We start from the raw sequence: 18474 nt of genomic DNA, 5'->3' as shown, positions 1-18474 counted from the left end.
TATAGTTCAAATCGGGGAAAATAAATACAGTAAATGGAGAAAAGTGCAAAGATTCACAAAATGTTTCGGGGTATGCATCGACAGCCCTTTCCTCCATAAAACTAAATTGATCACCCGACCAGTCATCCGATCAATCAATCAATCAATCAATCAGAAAGAGGAGTGAAGGGTGGGGTGTTCACACTGCCCCCATTCAAAACATCCTCACCTTGTATGTGCAAAAGGCAACTAATGCACTGGGCAGCCCACTGACGGCATCTGATGGAGCTATCACAGGTATAGGGGGCAAGGAATGCAACCAACGAACCAAATTGCTGGAAATTTTCTCCATCCTACAGAAAAAGAAAGATTTAAAAAATCTGTTCATTTGAGCCTGCCTGATCTTTATGACCTTCAACAGAGGTGGGGTTGGGGTTGTTTTTTTGGGGGGGGAGTCCCCCCCCACACCAGTTGTGAGATGGATGGTGACCAGGGCTGGGAAGAAATCTGATTCTGATTGACTTTCAATGAGAAGCTACCTGATTTGCCCCTCTCAAACCAATACACGAACTTTCAAAAGTCACCCTTTCTCTGAATTTTGCACTGAAATTCTCTGACCAGATAATGTGTACAAGCGTGGAAGTGTGTGCAAGCATAGACATATCAGTGAAAATAACAGGGGAAATGTATTATATTGCGGGGGAGGAGTAGAAATCCTTGCAAAAATGTGCACATTCAGGGCCGTTCGCAGTTCATTTCTGCGAGCGTAAGCTGTTTTAAGTCATTTTTAATATTGCATTTTAATGGTGTTGCTTACAGATAGTGGGCAGAGGTGTGCGGACTGAGCAGCTGGCAAGCAGGGGAAGAGAAGAAAACTCACGGGGAGCTGAAAGTTCTCCTGGAATGCAGTGAGGGTCTGGGAGCTTGCCTGCAGTGCCCTCTCCCTGCTACAGTCTGATACGGTGAACCAGGGGTCTATGAGCTGTTGGAGGAGCAGGAAGGGAAATGCAACTGATGTTAGAAAATCTATTTTTGTTAAATTCCTATACTGCCCTTCATCTGACAATCACAGGGGAGTTTGCAATATAAAAACACAGTGCCAATTTTGTCCACCACATTAGCTATGGTTGTTCTCACACAGGCATACCTGCCAAGTTCCAGCCTGAGAAATAAGGGACCGGACCAGAAGTAGTGCTGCCGCCATTTTGGAACTGGGCGGAGCATGCTCAGAAGTGACTTGTGATGCTGCTGTGCCCAGTTCCAAAATGGCCGCCGCATCAGGAGTCGCACTGCAGCCATTTTGGAACTGGGCACAGCAGCATCAAAAGTCGCTTCTGAGCATGCTCCGCCCAGTTCCAAAATGGCCGCTGCACCAGAATAAACCGGGGGGAAACAAAAAAATCTGTTTTTTCCGGCTGGGAACAGCTGGAAAAACGGGGGTTTCCCGGGGAATACGGGAGACTTGGCAGCTATGCACACAGGGTCTTGCCACCGTGATTTTGTCATTGGAATTCTACTCAGTATTGATCCAGAGCAGATTCCAATGTATAGTTAGCAGAGTAAAAGCTTAAACACATTGCAAGGTTCCCCAAAAATAGACCAGAGGCAATTGTATTCCATCCAGCAGAGTTTGATACTGCTACTGAAGGCAAATGAGCATAATGGCCACAAATCCAATACATTCAGGGTTGGCGCTGTCCATAAGTAATCCAGTTGCAGCAGACGTAACTTAAATTTACAATAACTTATAATACAGTCGTACCTCGTGTTGTGTCCACTTCATGTTGCGTCTTTTTCGCGTGGCAACCTGGAAGTACGTCTGGGTTTTGCCGCTTGCACATGTGCAGAAGCGCCAAATCATGTTGCGTGCCTGCGCAGATGCAGCACTTCAAGTTGCGGGCATTTCACGTTACGGACGGGCCTCTGGAACAGATCTCACCCGTAACATGAGGTACTGCTGTACAGTGGTACCTCGGTTTATGAACACAATTGGTACCGGAAGTCTGTTCATAAACTGAAGCGTTCATAAACTGAAGCGAACATTTCCATTGAAAGTAATGGAAAGTGGATTAATCCGTTCCAGATGGGTCTGTGGAGTACTTCAACCTGAAGCGTACTTAACCCGAAGCATGGGTGTAATTGGTTCCGGAAGTCTGTTCATAAACTGAAGCGTTCATAAACTGAAGTGAACTTTCCCATTGAAAGTAATGGAAAGTAATTCCAGATGGGTCCGCAGCGTTCGTAAACCGAAAATTCGTAAACCGAGGTGTTCATAAACCGAGGTTCCACTGTAAGTCTAAAACCTTAACGCTAAACATACTAAGTACAGGACACCACACCAGAAGGAAAAGCAATAGAAAGTGAAACTGAGGCTCCTTCTGGCCTTACAGACCTTGCATGACCTTGACAGAAAGAGATAAGAGAACCAGTTTAAACCAGCTGTATACTCAGCTTCTCTGAAGGAATAACCCAAACATCACGAAGTTTCGTTCACACAGAGAAGCTTCCAGAAGCTTCCAGAACCCTCTTGAATTAAGCAGAATAGGAAAGATCTCTACACATCCGATGAAGAGTTTCTGCACTAAGAAATGAAAACGGACCGATGTATGCCTTAGTAACCTCCCAGGAAGACTACTGCAGTGTTTTCGATGTGAGTCTGGAAGCTCAAATAAAAAAGGCAATTCATTCCTGAGTGGATTTAGCAGAGCAGGGGTATCTGTGAAGGCAGGGGTGCCGGTTGTGGGGGAGGCCTTTTAAGCACCTCCACCTGCCTGAAAAGGTCTCTAAATTGGCTGCCTACTCCAAATTAAAGAACGCCAATAGAGAGAGTTTCTCCTGCTGCTCACCTGGAACATCTCGACCATCAGCTCAGGTGTTGGGTGGTCCTCTATGATGCTCGTCACGAGTTTCCCGAGGGCGTCCATGGAGCAAGAGTACAGGGACTGAAAGCACAACGCAAGCAGGGAGATCGGAGGGCCAAGCTAGATGGGATGTCTGGAGATCCATGACTGGATCGGCAGCGGTTTTTTAAAAAAATGCTCTAATAAGCAGCTGCAGAGGTCCAGTCGGGACATAGGAAGCTGCCCTGTACCGAGTCAGACACTGGGTCCATTTATCTCAGTATCGTTCAACTGATAGCAGCTCCCCAAGGTTTCAGACACGAGCCATTCTTTCCCCCGTAATATTTTTTTGTTTTCACTTATCTCTGCAAGAAGAAACAATCAATCTTCAACAATCCCTCTCCCACTCTAGCAGAAGCATCAAATGGCTATACAGTCGTACCTCGGTTTACGAACCGCTCGGGTTGCGAACAGTTCGGGTTACGAACTCCGCAAACCCGGAAGTGTTTTCGGCGCGCGCGCGTTCCGCACATGCGCAGAAGCGGGGTGATGCACAAGGCGCGAAAAACGCGAAAAACGCGCTTTGCGCATGCGCAGAAATGGCGCTCGGTTTGCGACCTTTTCGGGTTACGAACTGCGACCCGGAACGGATCGTGTTCGTAACCCGAGGTGCTACTGTACAGTGGTACCTCTGGATGTGAACGGGATCTGTTCCGGAGCCCCGTTCGCAATTCGAAGCGCCGAATCAGCGCATGCTCGCTGCACGATTCGCCGCTTCTGCGCATGCACGTGACGTCATTCGGCGCATCTGCGCATGCGCGAATCACCGAACCCAGAAGTAACCCATTCCAGTACTTCCGGGTTCAGCACATTCGTATCCTGTGGTGTACGCAACTCACAGCGAATGGAACCAGAGGTATGACTGTATAATTCCGTTTAATGTTTAAGTCATTTCAGTTTTTTAAGTGAATTATCATTCCATAAGTCCTTGGAGGCCTCTAACCAGTGTTTCGGGTTGTTGTTTTTTAAGGGAAAAATGGTGCTGGTACTCACCATGAAGTTGGTACAGTAAGTGGCACACTTTTATTTATTATTTATTATTTAAAAGAGCTATCAAAGATAAAACGATTGCATACAGTCAAAGAATCATCACCGAATACTCCGCAGTGCTTTATCAAAGTGGACATGCCAATATCATCATAAACTCAACAAACACAAAAATTAGACATAACAATCTCCATTGCTTGAACAGTTGTCCACAGCTCAAAAGATATATTGTATCCGCAGCAGTGCTGGTCTGCAAGGTTTATACAAAAGCAGAAGGGGGGCAGAAAATAGTAATATTTAAAATACAGTGGTACCTCTACTTACGAATTTAATGCGTTCCGAACACACATTTGTAAGTTGAATGCCATTGGGAGAAAAAAATTCGTAAGTCGAAGCAACCCTATCTAAAAATTCATAAGTAGAAAAAATCCTATCTAAACCGCATCCAAGATGGCGGACGGAGCTCTGTTCGTAAGTAGAAACATTCATAAGTAGAGTTATTCGTAAGTAGGGGTACTACTGTATGTGCTTCATGTGCTCCAAATTGTGCTGTGGGCCAGGAAAAGAGCACTGCCTATAACCGTGTTCTAGCAATGTCACATACTGTATGTAATATAACTATGCCATGTGGACTGAAAAGCAGTGATTTTCTTGTCTGTTCGGCTGTTGTTGACAAGGGTTGTCAGTTGCCCATCAACATCATGTCCCAGAGTTGTGAGATCTCAAGTAGGGGTACGTTTACACTACCAGTAGGGCAGTGATCCATTGTCAATGGGAAATTGCATTGAGAGCTATTATTATGTGTGTGTTTTTACAATCATTGTAGATCCAGCCTGGGCCTGCATTCCTACTTGGAGGTGCTAGAGACTGAACTTGGAAAGAGTCTGGCTGCTGGATCAGGCCAAAGAGAGCTGATTTAGTCCAACATTCTGTTCTCATAGTGGTTAGCTAGATGCCTCTTGGAAGTCTGCAAGCAGGACATGAGCAGAAGAGGACTTTCTCCTCCCGTGGCTTCCAGCAATTAATGCATTTCCCCACATTCAGTATACACAATATGCGAATTTTTGTGTGAATTCTCAGTTGAATAACAGCACCATGAAATTTGGAGAGGTGAGAATGTCTCTCTCTCTCTCTCTCTCTCTCTCTCTCTCTCTCTCTCTCTCTCTATATATATATATATATAGATAGATAGAGAGAGAGAGAGAGAGAGAGAGAGAGAGAGAGAGAGAGAGAGAGAGGGTGGAAGCTTTTTTTAAATGTAAGCTGAATTAAACTCCCACCCAGTGCCAGATATACGTATGAGCTAAACAAGCTAGAGCTTAGGGCCCCACTCTCTTGGGCCCCCCCAAAAGAATTAAAGGGGGGGGGAAACCCCTGGGTGTACATTTCCAAAATATAAGATAAAAAATAAATAAAATAAAACCTACATACAGCAACAGTGTTTGGTGTTGTGTAGGCTCCTGCTAGCCTGCTCCCTAAAATATCCCTGGTTTGCTCCTTTCTATATATAGGTGCCTACATTCTGCATGGATTGGTTGCATGGTTGCATGTGCAAATGGCTTGAGATACCTATTAGGTCCATAAATTACCATCTAGCATATATTCAACACAAAAAGCAGCGGCAATTTGCTGTTGGCAAAGGACAGCTGGACATAGAAAGGGTCCCATTACCTTCAGTAGCTGAGGGCCTCATCAAACCAAAATCCGGCCCTGGTCCCGCCCTCCGGGCAGTGGCCAATCAGATGCATCCAGGAAACCCCCATGTGGATGAGAAAAGAGGACCTGGAAATAAACTTTTGCCACCTACCTCAGTCTTTAGAGCATCCCCCGCCGTCTCTTTCAGCTGCTCCAGGGAAGGAAGAGGAAACAAACTTTTGATGCTCTGATCGAGGAGACTGCGAATTTCCTCCACGGCCAAACATGGCTTCAGTTTGCTGGCAGGAGGAAGGTGGACTGATAAGTCACATAGGAGAGACTTGTGGATATCTGAAGAATAGTAGGCTGGTCCTCAGTTTGGTTGTGGAACATTCGCTCCCCACAAGAGGTAGCGATGGCTCCTACCAAAGTCTCTTAAACAACCCAGAGAGAATCCAAAGAGGAATAGCTCAACTGATAGAGCGTGAGACTCTTTAATTTCAGGGTCATTGGTTCGAGTCCCACATTGAGCAAAAGATTCATGCATTGCAAGGGTTGGACTAGGGGGCCCTTGTGGCCCCTTCATACTCTGATTCTGTGAAAAGAAATTATGCGGAAAAAAGAAACACACTTACCTCAAGAATGCCAGGGCAGTGATGGCTTGGGGACGAAGTGCAGTATTCAGAGAGTCCAGTGGCTCATCCTTGATAAAATCCTGTGAACACAAGACGGGCAAAGGGCAAAAGGAATTGAGGGTAGGGGGCGGAAACCCTTGAGGGGCAGAGAGATTTCCTCCACCGACATGCCATGGCCTCTATGATTTCCAAAGGATACCAAGAAGGGATCAAGCACTCTTTGCTAAGTCAGTCATAAACTTACCTGAAAGGCTAAGGGCAATCAAGCCATGAGGGAAGGAGATAGAGGTGATATTTTAGCAGCACAAAGGTGGATCTTGAACGACTGCTGCTGCATTTAGCCACAAAAACACATTTGCACTACAGGGCTGACCTCTGGGAAAATAAACACCGTTCTGCAAATTTGGAGCAGGAGCTGGCTGGGCACAGTGCCGATTGGCTGGGAGCCCATGATGTCATCAGGAAGCCTACGTCCTTATCATCCCAGGAGAGGTTCTGCACCTTTGTTAAAAAGTTTCATGCAAAGGCCTCTCTGAGTGATCGGGGCTGCCATAGCCCCAGGCAGAATTTCAGGTTCCTCACCAACAAGATGTCAAGGAGCTCCTTTTTGCAAGATAAGGTGAAGTTCTGGAAGTCCCGGGTCTCGCAGATAGCTTGGCAGATATTTGTTGTGCTCTCCACAAAGGCCAGCTTGAGATTGGAGTCCTGTGTTGCCAAAAGAAACCATGCAAAAAAAAAACCCAACTATTGTATTAGGAAACATTGCTCTGCAGAAACGGATATAGTATGCAAAAATGTTTATATATGGACGAATTTTCAATAAAATTCGGATGAATTTGCACAGAGGGGAGAGAACTCATGGGCTGCTTAATAATAATAATAATAATAATAATAATAATAATAATAATAATAACAACAACAATATATTTGTTATTTATACCATGCCCATCTGGCTGGGTTTCCCCAGCCACTCTGGGCGGTTCCCAACAGAATATTAAAAATGCGATAAAACATCAAACATTAAAAACTTCCCTAAACAGGGCTGCCTTCAGATGTCTTCTAAAAGACAGATAGTTGTTTCTTTCCTCGACATCTGATGGGAGGGTGTTCCACAGGGTGGGTGCCACCACCGAGAAGGCCCACTGCCTGGTTCCCTGTAACCTTGCTTCTTGCAGTGAGGGAACCGCCAGAAGGCCCTCGGTGCTGGATCTCAGTGTCCGGGCTGAATTTTGGAGGTGGAGACGCTCCTTCAGGTATACTGGCCTGAGGCCGTTTAGGGCCAGATGTGGTATTGTTCAAGACTCCAAGTCAGATCATTCTCAGCTCACCTTGTTTTCGATGCTGACGCCCAACACCTGGACAAATGAAATACAAAACCAGGGCAGTATTTATCATATAAATTTCCAAATAACAAACACAGCACAACAGTCAGCCCATTATGTTCTTCTTCTGTTATTACAATTACTATTGCTATTATTAAAATTTGTATACCGTCCTTCATCTGAGGTTCACAGGACAGTTCACAACATAAAAATACAAATCGAGAAGCCAAAATACATAATGAAAACAATATACTGTACACAAATAAACCAATAACCCCTTCTCACAAGCACACTTGTGGGTGCGCTTTCCATCCTGCCCTCCACAAAGACCTACAACGTCCTCCTGCTGAGGAAGGGGCCTTGACTAAGGCCCAATGAACCTTGCCACCCTCTGGAACCAGCTCTGCGGCAAAGACCACCCACTCCTTTAAAGCACTTGCCTGGCAGCTCTTCCGGTAATAGCAGAAGACATTCTTCATTATGTCGGCCTCCACCCTGGGCAGGAGGAGCTCCTTAGGGGCTTGGAGAGCCACCTTGCCATAGGTGAGCATCAGCGTTTGGTGAACGTGACCCCGCCTGCCTTGCTGGTAGTCCTGAGCAACAGAAAACAGTTATTGGGCATGGGTGCTCCTTCCATTTTGGCTGCCTCCACACGAGCTGTTTAACTTTAAATCTGAAATCATCACTTTTTTCAGACAATCTAGACCACACGGTTGCCAGATTCTTGCTACCCAGTGTTTTCAGCCCTGTCCTCCTTTATTTTTTTTGCCAACCTGATTTGTGGCTATTGTTTTTCCAGCCAACAAAAAACCGAAGCACCAGCTTGCTCGATGAAAACTGGCAAATGCTTTTTATGTTTTCCAGAGCTATTGTACCTTTAATTAGTAGCTTCCTCTTTCCAGATCCTATTGCTTCCTATACGGCATGGCAGAAGCAATACTGTCAAAGAGCAACTTTACCACCCTTTAATTGCTTATTCCCTCTCCCTCTCTCTCTCACACACAGAATAACTGATCTCCTCTCAAAAACCCATGGATTTATTTTAAGGATTATTTCCACAAGCTCACTCATCTGAATTTGGGAGGGGTAAAGGACCTCGTGAATCTCTGCAAAACTTGCAACGGCCTTCACTAAAAGGAGTTTGTAAACACATCACAGCAACTTTATCCTCTCCTTCAGCAAGTCGCAAATGACATCCCAAAGGAGATCTTTAAAGAGCAAGTGTGAGGAGGAAACAGCGATGGTGTCATGCTCCTGTAAGTCCGTGCAGGATGCTCCACTGGCAGCAAACCAGGTCTGGGCCAGAGGGAGGTCATGTCTCTCCTGGGGCTGGGCAGAGATAAAGCAGAAATGCTGATGGGGAGGCCATGGGCTTGAGGAGGAATTAAAAAGAGGAAAGCTGAAAAAAGCAGCAGGGGAGAGAGGAATTCTTGGGAGACATTCCACTCTCCTTGCAGAGTAAGCAGTTTAGGGGAACAGAGATAGTAAGGGACAGGGCCGTCTTAAGCCCCCTGGCGCCGTGGTGCGGCGGATCTCTCCGTCGCCCTCCCGCCCCGTTTCCCAGCGCGGTGGGCGGGTGGGCGCAGCGCGTAGCACGGCTGCCACAGGCGCTGCTGCGCGGCGGGCGGGCGGGCAGGCACAGCGCGATCTCTCCGGCGCCCTCCCGCCCCGATTCCCAGCGCGGTGGGCGGGTGGGTGCAGCTGCACGGCAGACCGGTGGACCGGCCGGCCAGCGGGCGGGCACAGCTCATGGCGCCCTCCTGGCAGGCCGGCGCCGTGGTGCCCTGCGCCACCCAGCCTGGCCGTAGGGCCGGCCCTGGTAAGGGAAGCCCGGAAAGAAATGACAGATGAGAAAGCGATTTGGAGAGTGAAACCTAGAACAATAGTAAAGGAACAAGAAGTAGAGAAATTGTAGTCAGAATCATAGAAGGGACCACCAAGGGTCGTCTAGTCCAGGCATAGGTGTTTTGGGACTACAACTCCCCCCCTGGGGGGGGGGCAACTTCCATCTTTCGCTGGGGCTCAATTAGTGCCAGCGCCTTCTGTCAAGAGCTTGGGTGTAACCTTGGATGCCTCCCTTTCCATGGAGGCGTAGGTTGCAACCACAGCCAAGGTGGCATTTTCCCATCTCCACCGCATTAAGCAGTTGGTCCCTTAGCTTTCTCAGCCTGACCTGGCCACAGTGATCCATGCGATGGTGACCTCTAGGCTTGATTATTGTAACTCGCTCTACGCGGGGCTGCCCTTGAAACTGACCCAGAAACTCCAGCCGGTGCAGAATGCCGCGGCAAGGCTCCTTACGGGGTCCCAGCCGCGGGATCACATTTATCCAATGCTTTACCAGCTGCACTGGCTCCCGGTGGAGTACAGGGTCAGGTTTAAGGTGCTGGTTTTGACCTTTAAGGCCTTATGCAGCTTAGGACCCTCGTACCTACGGGACCGCCTCTCCCGGTATACCCCACAGAGGACATTAAGGTCCACAAATAATAACATACTGGAGATCCCGAGTCACAAGGTGGTTAGGCTGGCCTCGACCAGGACCAGCGCCTTCTCAGTACTGGCCCCGACCTGGTGGAACGCTCTCTCTCAGGAGACTAGGGCCCAGCAGGAGTTGGCATCTTTTCGTAGGGCCTGCAAGACGGAGCTGTTCCGCTTGGCCTTTGGACTGACTCAGTCTGACCCCTGTGTTACCCTCCCCTAAGGCTTTATCCTACAGATATTTAAATGAAGTTGCACTTGTAGATTCCTAATTTTAAAATTGAATTTTAACATGGTATTTAATCTGCATTTTAATTGAATTTTTTTTTAATGCTTGCTTTGATATTCTTGTTGTTAGCAGCCCTGAGCCCAGTCTTGACTGGGAAGGGCGGGGTATAATAATAATAATAATAATAATAATAATAATAATAATAATCCCTAGCTAACAGGACCAGTGGTCAGTGGTGATGGGAGTTGTAGTCCCAAAACATCTGGAGGGCCGAGTTTGCCTATGCCTGATCTAGTCAAACCCCCTGCCGTGCAGGAATCTCAGCTAAAGCATCCCTGACAGGTGGCCATCCAACCTCTGCTTAAAAACCTCCAAGGAAGGAGAGGCCACCACCTCCCGAGGGAGACCGTTCCACTGTTGAACCGCAATTGCTGTCAGAAAGTTCTTCCTGATGTTGAACCGGAAGCTCCTTTCTTGTAAGGCAGTTCTTAAACCCACGACGTTTAACACAGAAGAGGAGTCTCTCTTCTGTTACCTTGTAGCGGCTGATGATAGAGGACATCTTAATTTTCAGACCCATCCCAGCTCCAAATTCCTGCAACGTGGCTAAGGTCAGATCTAAATGTCCCACGGCCGAGAAAGAAAGGACCTGGATGATCTTCTGTAAAGTGGGGCAGAAACAGAACAGGATCAGCTGGCCAGACTTGTCGGGTCTCCGTGCTTTCTGTTTTTTATGTTTGCTTATGTTTTAAGTGATTTTTATACACTGTAATTTTTATTTTATTTTTTTGCAATTTGTATGTATACTGCTGAGGAGCTTGGGTGAGAAAGAGAATATAGAAACAGCTGAAATAAAAAAAAAAATGAAATACAAACTAATCCCAGAGACAAAAACGGATGCCATGAGGCCGAGCTCAAACATTTTGGTGATGTCTTCTTTATGGTTTTTCCAGATCACTTCCAGGTTTGGCGCTGTCGGTTTGCGCCAAAAACGAAAGTTGCCCGTGTCATGAAATTCTACTCAAGATTGATCCAGAGCAGAACTCCAACGTATAGTTAGCAGAGTAAAAACTTAAACATGTTGCAGGATTCCCCAAAAATAGACCAGAGGCAACCGTATTTCATCCAGCAGAGCTTTACTGCTACTGAAGGCAAATGAGCATAATGGCCACAAATCCAATATATTCAGGATTGGCGCTGTGCATAAGAAATCCAGTTGCAGCAGACTTAACTTAAACTTACAATAACTTATAATAACCTTAACAGTATATACGGAACACCACACCAGAAAGGAGAGACAGAAAGTGAAACCGAGGCTCCTTTTGGCCTTGCTTATATAGTCAGCATGACCTTGAAAGAAAGAGATAAGAGAACCAGTTTAAGCCAAGTGTACTCAGCTTCTCTGAAGGAATAACCCAAACATCACGAAGTTTCGTTCACACAGAAGTTTCCAGAACCCTCTTGAATTACAAGCAGAATAGGAAAGATCTCTACACATCAGATCAAGACTTTCTGCACTAAGAAATAATAATAATAATAATAATAATAATAATAATAATAATAATAATCCTATATAATAAAGTCCAAGTGTCTCTGCGTCCAGTCCCTGTGTCCCTGGGTTTGCGCTACTGCACATATGCCCCACGGACAGCCATTGGGACTTGGAATGCAGAGACACTTGGACGCCACAGCGGCGGCTGCCGCGGCCGACACAGCCACAACGCCCCCCACAGCCGCTGCACCGCCCGATGACAAGGAGGAGGAGCTCGGTCTGGCTCCCGCAACCGCGGCGGCGGCCCCGGAGCCCGATGCTGCCATCTTGGTCCGCCTCTGCCTCCTCTGCCTCCTCCTCACAACCCTCCCTGGACCGTGAGAGGAGCGGCGGGGCCGTGGCCTTCCCTCCCTCTCTGCGCTCGGCCGCGGGGCACGACAAGAGAGCGAGTTTGTTTACTTGTGTTCCCAGCATGCCCCACAGCCGAGCGCAGAGAGGGAGGGAAGGCCGCGGCCCCGCCGCTCCTCTCACATATGTTCTAGCACCCGTTTATTTAACGGGCTCAATGACACTAGTAATAATATAATTTGTTATTTATACCCCACCCATCTGGCTGGGTTTCCCCAGCCACTCTGGGCAGCTTCCAGCAAAATATTAAAATACAATAGTCCTTCAGATATTAAAAGCTTCCCTAAACAGGGCTGCCTTCAGATGTCTTCTAAAAGTCTGGTAGTTGTTTTTCTCTTTGACATCTGGTGGGAGGGCGTACCACAGGGTGGGTGCCAACTGACACCCTGGACCTTCTATTGTACCATCCGCTGCATTTTTTATGGGAGGGGGCGTTGGAAGAAACTGCCACTAGTAATATTGTACTTTTGTGTGGATGTTAATCGCAGACTGTTTGAGGATCCCGTTCTGGTCTGAGAAGCAGGGTATGTAAGCAAAGAGACGAAGCAAAGAAATCACATTTGAAGGGTTCAGAAGTGGGGACGGTCCCACCAGCATCGCACCTCTCTCTCCAGCTGTTCCATATAGTTTGTGTTTTCTATCAAGTGCTTCATCCGACTCTGAACAAAGGCTGGGTCTTCGCAACAGGTCAGGGCAATTCCCAGAGATTTATAGAGGAACCTCTGAAAGGGAAAATGAGGAAAAAAGCAGAGACTTAAAAAGCAGAAACATCACCTTGCCGACAAAGGTCCGTATAGTTAAAGCTATGGTTTTCCCAGTAGTGATATATGGAAGTGAGAGCTGGATCATAAAGAAGGCTGATCGCCGAAGAATTGATGCTTTTGAATTATGGTGCTGGAGGAGACTCTTGAGAGTCCCATGGACTGCAAGAAGATCAAACCTATCCATTCTGAAGGAAATCAGCCCTGAGTGCTCACTGGAAGGACAGATCCTGAAGCTGAGGCTCCAATACTTTGGCCACCTCATGAGAAGAGAAGACTCCCTGGAAAAGACCCTGATGTTGGGAAAGATGGAGGGCACCAGGAGAAGAGGACGGCAGAGGATGAGATGGTTGGACAGTATTCTTGATGCTACCAACATGAGTCTGACCAAACTGCGGGAGGCAGTGCAAGACAGGAGTGCCTGGCGTGCTCTGGTCCATGCGGTCACGAAGAGACGGACATGACTAAACGACTAAACAACAACAACAAGGAAAGGACAGGCTAGATGTTGATGTCACCGATCATAGTAGGTGTGTCATGGGAGAAGAACAAAGGCAGCTGGCTTAGGCTGGGTCTAGCTTAGTTTTGTCTACATTGCAAGAGTGCCAACTTGGCCCTGTGACCGTGGGTACCCAGGGCCGTGGGTGCCATACAGTGTGCATGGCCCTGGCCCTGAAATTTGTGAGTGCCTGGCCCCTTCATTGGGAATTTTTGGGGTGCTCAGGCACCTAGGGCCCTGGGGAGTTGGCACCTATGCTACACTGACTGGCAGAGGCTCTCCAAGGTGTCAGAGTGGGTGCTCTCTCAGTCCTAATGCTGAGAATTGAACATGGGACCTTCTACATGCAAAGCAGATGCTCTACTAAGGGAGCTAGAGAGAGGACCATCTGAGAAGGCTCCTCTTCCCCACTAGGGATGACCACCAGGGATGGAGAAATTCAGATTCTCTCTGTTTTGCATTTTTTCAATCTTAATTTCTCCAAATATACATTTCTGTACGTAGCTTTGGCTAAAATACATATTGATGCAAATCAGTTTTTCTCCAGCGCAATGCATTTCTCTATGTTATTTTCACTGATAGATTGATAGCTAGGCACACTTGACCTTAGCACATGCATCTTTCTACATCTTACCTGGGCGGAGCACTGCGATTCAAACTTTGAAGAAGTGTGTATTTTGAAGAATGGCTGCCAATCAGGTTTTGTGAATTAGGTTGATTCCCCTTTAGATGCAAAAGGAACCCAATTTCTCCCATATCCCCAATGACTACCAATGCACCACCAGGTAAATGGGGAAATGTACCACCATAACACAGAGGACACAGATTACACAAAATTCACACGTGCTAATTTACATGCATGGGTGGAAATTGAGAAATACAACACATCTCACCCTAAAGGAGGAGGAGGAGGAGGAGGAGGGCTGGATTTGATACCCCGCTTTATCACTATCCTAAGGCAGGGACAAACGAAAGTGTTGTGACACCCGAGGCGGGGTGCATGTGCGGCGTTGCTGCATACGACACATGCGCCATACATAGTGATGCCACACATGCACTGTACAGCTCCAGCACCGTACAGACGGTGCCAGCATCCTCTACTTGTGGCTGCAGCTGCGAACGGAGGATCCTCCGTTTGCGGCTGTAGCGGCCACGGAGGGATCCCACCGCCACCATGTACAGTGCATGTTCACCTTTGCTATGTACGGTGCATGTGTGCGATGCCACACATGCGCTGTACATAGCGGTTTGCCGTTGGCGCCGGGATCCTCTGCTTGCGGCTGCAGCTACGAATGGAGGATCCTCCACATGTGTTTGCGGCGGCGCAATGGCTGCTTGTGCCACCGCGAGCCCCATGGGGTGCCTTCTTGTCACCCCCCCCAGACATGATGCCCGGGGGCGCACCGCCCCCCCACCCCATTGTGACGCCACTGCCCTAAGGAGTCTCAAAGCAGCTAACATTCTCCTTTCCCTTCCTCCCCCACAACAAACACTCTGTGAGGTGAGTGGGGCTGAGAGAAGTGCGACTAGCCCAAGGTCACCCAGCAGCTGCATGTGGAGGAGTGGGGAAGCAAACCTGGTTCACCAGATTACGAGTCTACCGCTCTTAACCACTACACCACACTGGCTAGGGAGGCAGACTGTGGTCAGGTGTCCTTTGTGCTTTCTTGGTCACCTGTGCAGGTGTCAAATGTTGATTGGCAACGTCAAGGCTCCCATTCATAAATTGGGAGAGGGCTGTTGCATTCAGGTTTGCTTGCATGATTCCTACATTGCAGGGGGTTGGACTAGAGGACCTTTTGGTGTACCTTCCAGCTCTACAGTTCTATGATTCTATGATTAGGTTAGCCATTGTGAGAACAAGAGGGTGCTGGACTAGATGGGCTTTTGGCCTGGCTAAGGAGGACTCTCCTAGGGTTAAATAAAAAAATTCCTTCAGTAGCACCTTAAAGACCAACTAAGTTTATATTTTGGTATGAGCTTTCGTGTGCATGCACACTTCTTCAGATACACATGCACACGAAAGCTCATACCAAAATATAAACTTAGTTGGTCTTTAAGGTGCTACTGAAGGAATTTTTTTATTTTGCTTCGACTCAGACCAACACGGCTACCTACCTGTAACTAACTCTCCTAGGGTTGGGTGATATATCGATCTGTCTTCCAAAACCGATTTGAAGTCCATATTGTGATATCGGTTTCCTAATTTTTTAACCTGGTAATATATCACGAATCATGATGTGAAGCCAGTGAAACCAGTCAATGCTTCTCTCGATTCCAACAGCCCCTGCTAATTCTGCTGGCTCGCCAATCCCCCAGCAAATCACAAGAGCCTGGAGCCAGCAAAAGTCACAATGCGGGGGAAACCACAAAGCCTTTCAGTGCCTCTAAACAACTCCATCCACATTTCAGACATCATGATATATCGCAATGTTTAGTTGGTGATATATCATGATGCTGAAAACCGGATATTGCCCAGCCCTAATCCAGACTTCATGCCTTTTGTTAATTAATTTGCAAAGGAACGAGGACAAATGCCGTTGGAGAGACACACACCCTTTCGGGGGACTGCTGGGCGTAGCTCGTCATCTGACTTTCCAGTTCTCTGCTCAGATTCTGGGTCCAAGTGTTGTCATCAATGGTTTCCAGAGTTCTTCTCAGGAACTATGGACAAAAAGCAAAAGCAGGAACAAAATATGTTGTCTACTATCACTTCCCAAATGTCCAGGAAAATCTGAACGTATGGCAACCAATGTAGGCAGTGCTGTTTTTGCCCATTTTACTCAAAAATAGCTCCAAAAGATCCAATTTCTTTTTGAAAAAAGCTTAATAATAATAATAATAATAATAATAATAATAATAATAATATTGCTCAAACTGCTGGGAACTGGGAGCCCAGCATCAAACTGAACTGGTTGGACCAATGGTTTGACTCAAGAGCTTAAACCAGTGATGGCCAAACTTGGCCCTCCAGCTGTTTTGGGACTACTAATCCCATCACCCCTAGCTAACAGGACCCGTGGTCAGGGTGATGGGAATTGTAGTCCAAAAACAGCTGGAGGGCCAGGTTTGGCCATCACTGGCTTAAATGAAGGTATAACCAGCCAGTATTCCGGCCTGTTAAATATTCAAACCTGCCCTACCACATCCCCATCTGTTGCAGGTGAAATCTCAGCCCTTCCTTACCTGCAACAACTGTTTCTCCCATTCCTGGCTCCTGATCTCAGTACTTTCTATGAGAAAAAAAGGGGGGGTTGTGCCACTTGAGCTGAAACATGAAGCCACTGAATTAATAGCGAATTAACATCATAATAAGAACATGGCAATCTGCTTGTTTTCTAAAACGTCCTTCGGGGTGTCAACATTCCAGGCCATTTCGGGCTTTAAAGGTTAATACCAGCATTTGTTGCAAGTGCCACATAATTCCCATTCCGCTGTTACTTGATCTTACAAGTCACTGGGTGACCTTGGGCTGGTCACTGCCTCTCAGCCAAACCTACCTCACAGGGCTGTTGAGAGGGTAAAATGGGGAGCAGAGAACCATGTACAACACCTGGAGTAGAAGGTGGTATATAAACACATTCGACAAGACAAATAGGGCCACCTGACAGCCAGAAATTCAACTTTACTCCCAGGTAAAAAAGAAAAGGGTGGTTGTGGTTCTGTCTATCTGGCCAGGGCGAAAGTGTTTCTCGGTGGCCATGCACAAAGGAGGTTTACCTGCTTGCGTCATCGCCTTGCTTAGGAAGAATTCCCAGAGGAATGGGATTTGCTTCGCCCACAGCTTGGTGATGGCTGTGTGGATGTTGCAGTGCAGGGCGTGTAAGAGTTGCAGCGCCCAGCTTCCTCTTTGGTTCGGATTGGACGCCAAGACCTGTCAGCAGGAGAGTGTGAGGAATTGAAGATGTTTCTTTTTTCCACAATGCTGCAACTGCTAGACAACCCCAGGCAGCCCAGACTGGCTTACACTCCTGGTTAGAACAAGCTTGCGGTTAGAGTGCTCGTAAATAAGGCAGCTTTCAGCTGGAATATGGTTTATTTCAGGGCCGGCAAGGTTTATCTTAAGAGCCACTTCTTACCCGTCAACTTTCCCCCTTTTTAAAGGGAAATTCCCTTATTCCGAATAGGATTCCTCGCGAGAAAAGGGAAAAGTTGACAGCTATGCTTCTTACATCTTACAGAGAGGAAGCACAAAGGAAGGGCTCTGGAAACAGGATACGAGCACTCGCCCCTCCATCTATGACTCACAGTAAACAGTTCATAGAATCACAGACTCCCAGAACAGTAGAGTTTGATGGGACCCCAAGAGTCATCTAGTCCAGCCCCCCCCCCCGGCAGTGCAGGAAGCACAGCTAAGGTTGCAAAATTCATGGAAGTTTCAATTTAGGAGTTTGGGGCTCCAGAGTCACTATCTGGTACTAGACCTAACAAGTTTGTGCAGTACACAGTGCCGGATTTACATATAAGCTAAACAAGCTATAGCTTGGGGCCCCACTTTCTTGGTTCCCCCCCCAATATATATATATATATATATATATATATATATATATATATATATATATATATATATGTATATGTATATATATACTGGTACTTCTTTTTAATTGTATTTCACTATTAATATACTTCTTCTTAATTGTATTTCAGTTCAACAATTACTTTGATAAAATACATATTTTGTTATGTGCGAATAGCTTTAGATACCGATTAGGTCCATAAATTACCATATAGTATATATTCAACACAAAAAATGGCGACAATTCGTTGTTGACAAAGGACAGCTGGACATATAAAGGGCCCCATTACCTTCAGTAACTTAGGGCCTCATCAAACCTAAATCCGGCCCTGGCAGTACACTTAAATTGAAGTTCCTATATGGATGATCAATAAATACCCAGGGGAAGAGGATCTGATATAGTGAAATGCATCACATGTGGTTATTTTATTTTTCAAGGAAAAAAAACCCTGCTTTTTTTTTTACTCATTCCTCACCAGAAGCCTTGCTACCAATCCGTGGGCGCTTGGGAGGCCTACTAAAAAGAAAAACAAGAAGAAAATTCATTGCGTGCTGAGGTACCAAGACTTCCCACCAATAATTTCACACATCACACGGAAATTAAGTTTTTTGTTTTGGGCATTAATTTTGGCC

General features: G+C 46.8%; 1 protein-coding gene across 1 annotated transcript in view; it reads right to left on the bottom strand.

Annotated features, from left to right (window-relative positions):
• Positions 1-18474, bottom strand: part of LOC118097780 (maestro heat-like repeat-containing protein family member 2B) — a 69496-nt gene that overhangs the window by 27929 nt on the left and 23093 nt on the right. Inside the window, exons 14-27 of the mRNA XM_088661449.1 lie at positions 18318-18358; positions 17046-17199; positions 16512-16558; positions 15882-15989; positions 12668-12787; positions 10701-10826; positions 7899-8051; positions 7465-7491; positions 6719-6841; positions 6137-6216; positions 5674-5800; positions 2826-2921; positions 860-961; positions 209-332 (exon numbers count right to left, since the gene is read on the bottom strand). Coding sequence (XP_088517575.1) covers positions 209-332; positions 860-961; positions 2826-2921; positions 5674-5800; positions 6137-6216; positions 6719-6841; positions 7465-7491; positions 7899-8051; positions 10701-10826; positions 12668-12787; positions 15882-15989; positions 16512-16558; positions 17046-17199; positions 18318-18358 — 1428 coding nt within the window. The remainder of the gene's footprint in view (positions 1-208; positions 333-859; positions 962-2825; positions 2922-5673; positions 5801-6136; positions 6217-6718; positions 6842-7464; positions 7492-7898; positions 8052-10700; positions 10827-12667; positions 12788-15881; positions 15990-16511; positions 16559-17045; positions 17200-18317; positions 18359-18474) is intronic.

The sequence above is a fragment of the Zootoca vivipara genome, chromosome 1 (assembly GCF_965207765.1).
Source record: "Zootoca vivipara chromosome 1, rZooViv2.hap1.1, whole genome shotgun sequence".
NCBI classification, from domain to species: Eukaryota; Metazoa; Chordata; class Lepidosauria; order Squamata; family Lacertidae; genus Zootoca; species Zootoca vivipara.
The sequence above is the reverse complement of the archived record's forward strand: the minus strand, read 5'-3'. Positions and strand labels throughout refer to the sequence as shown.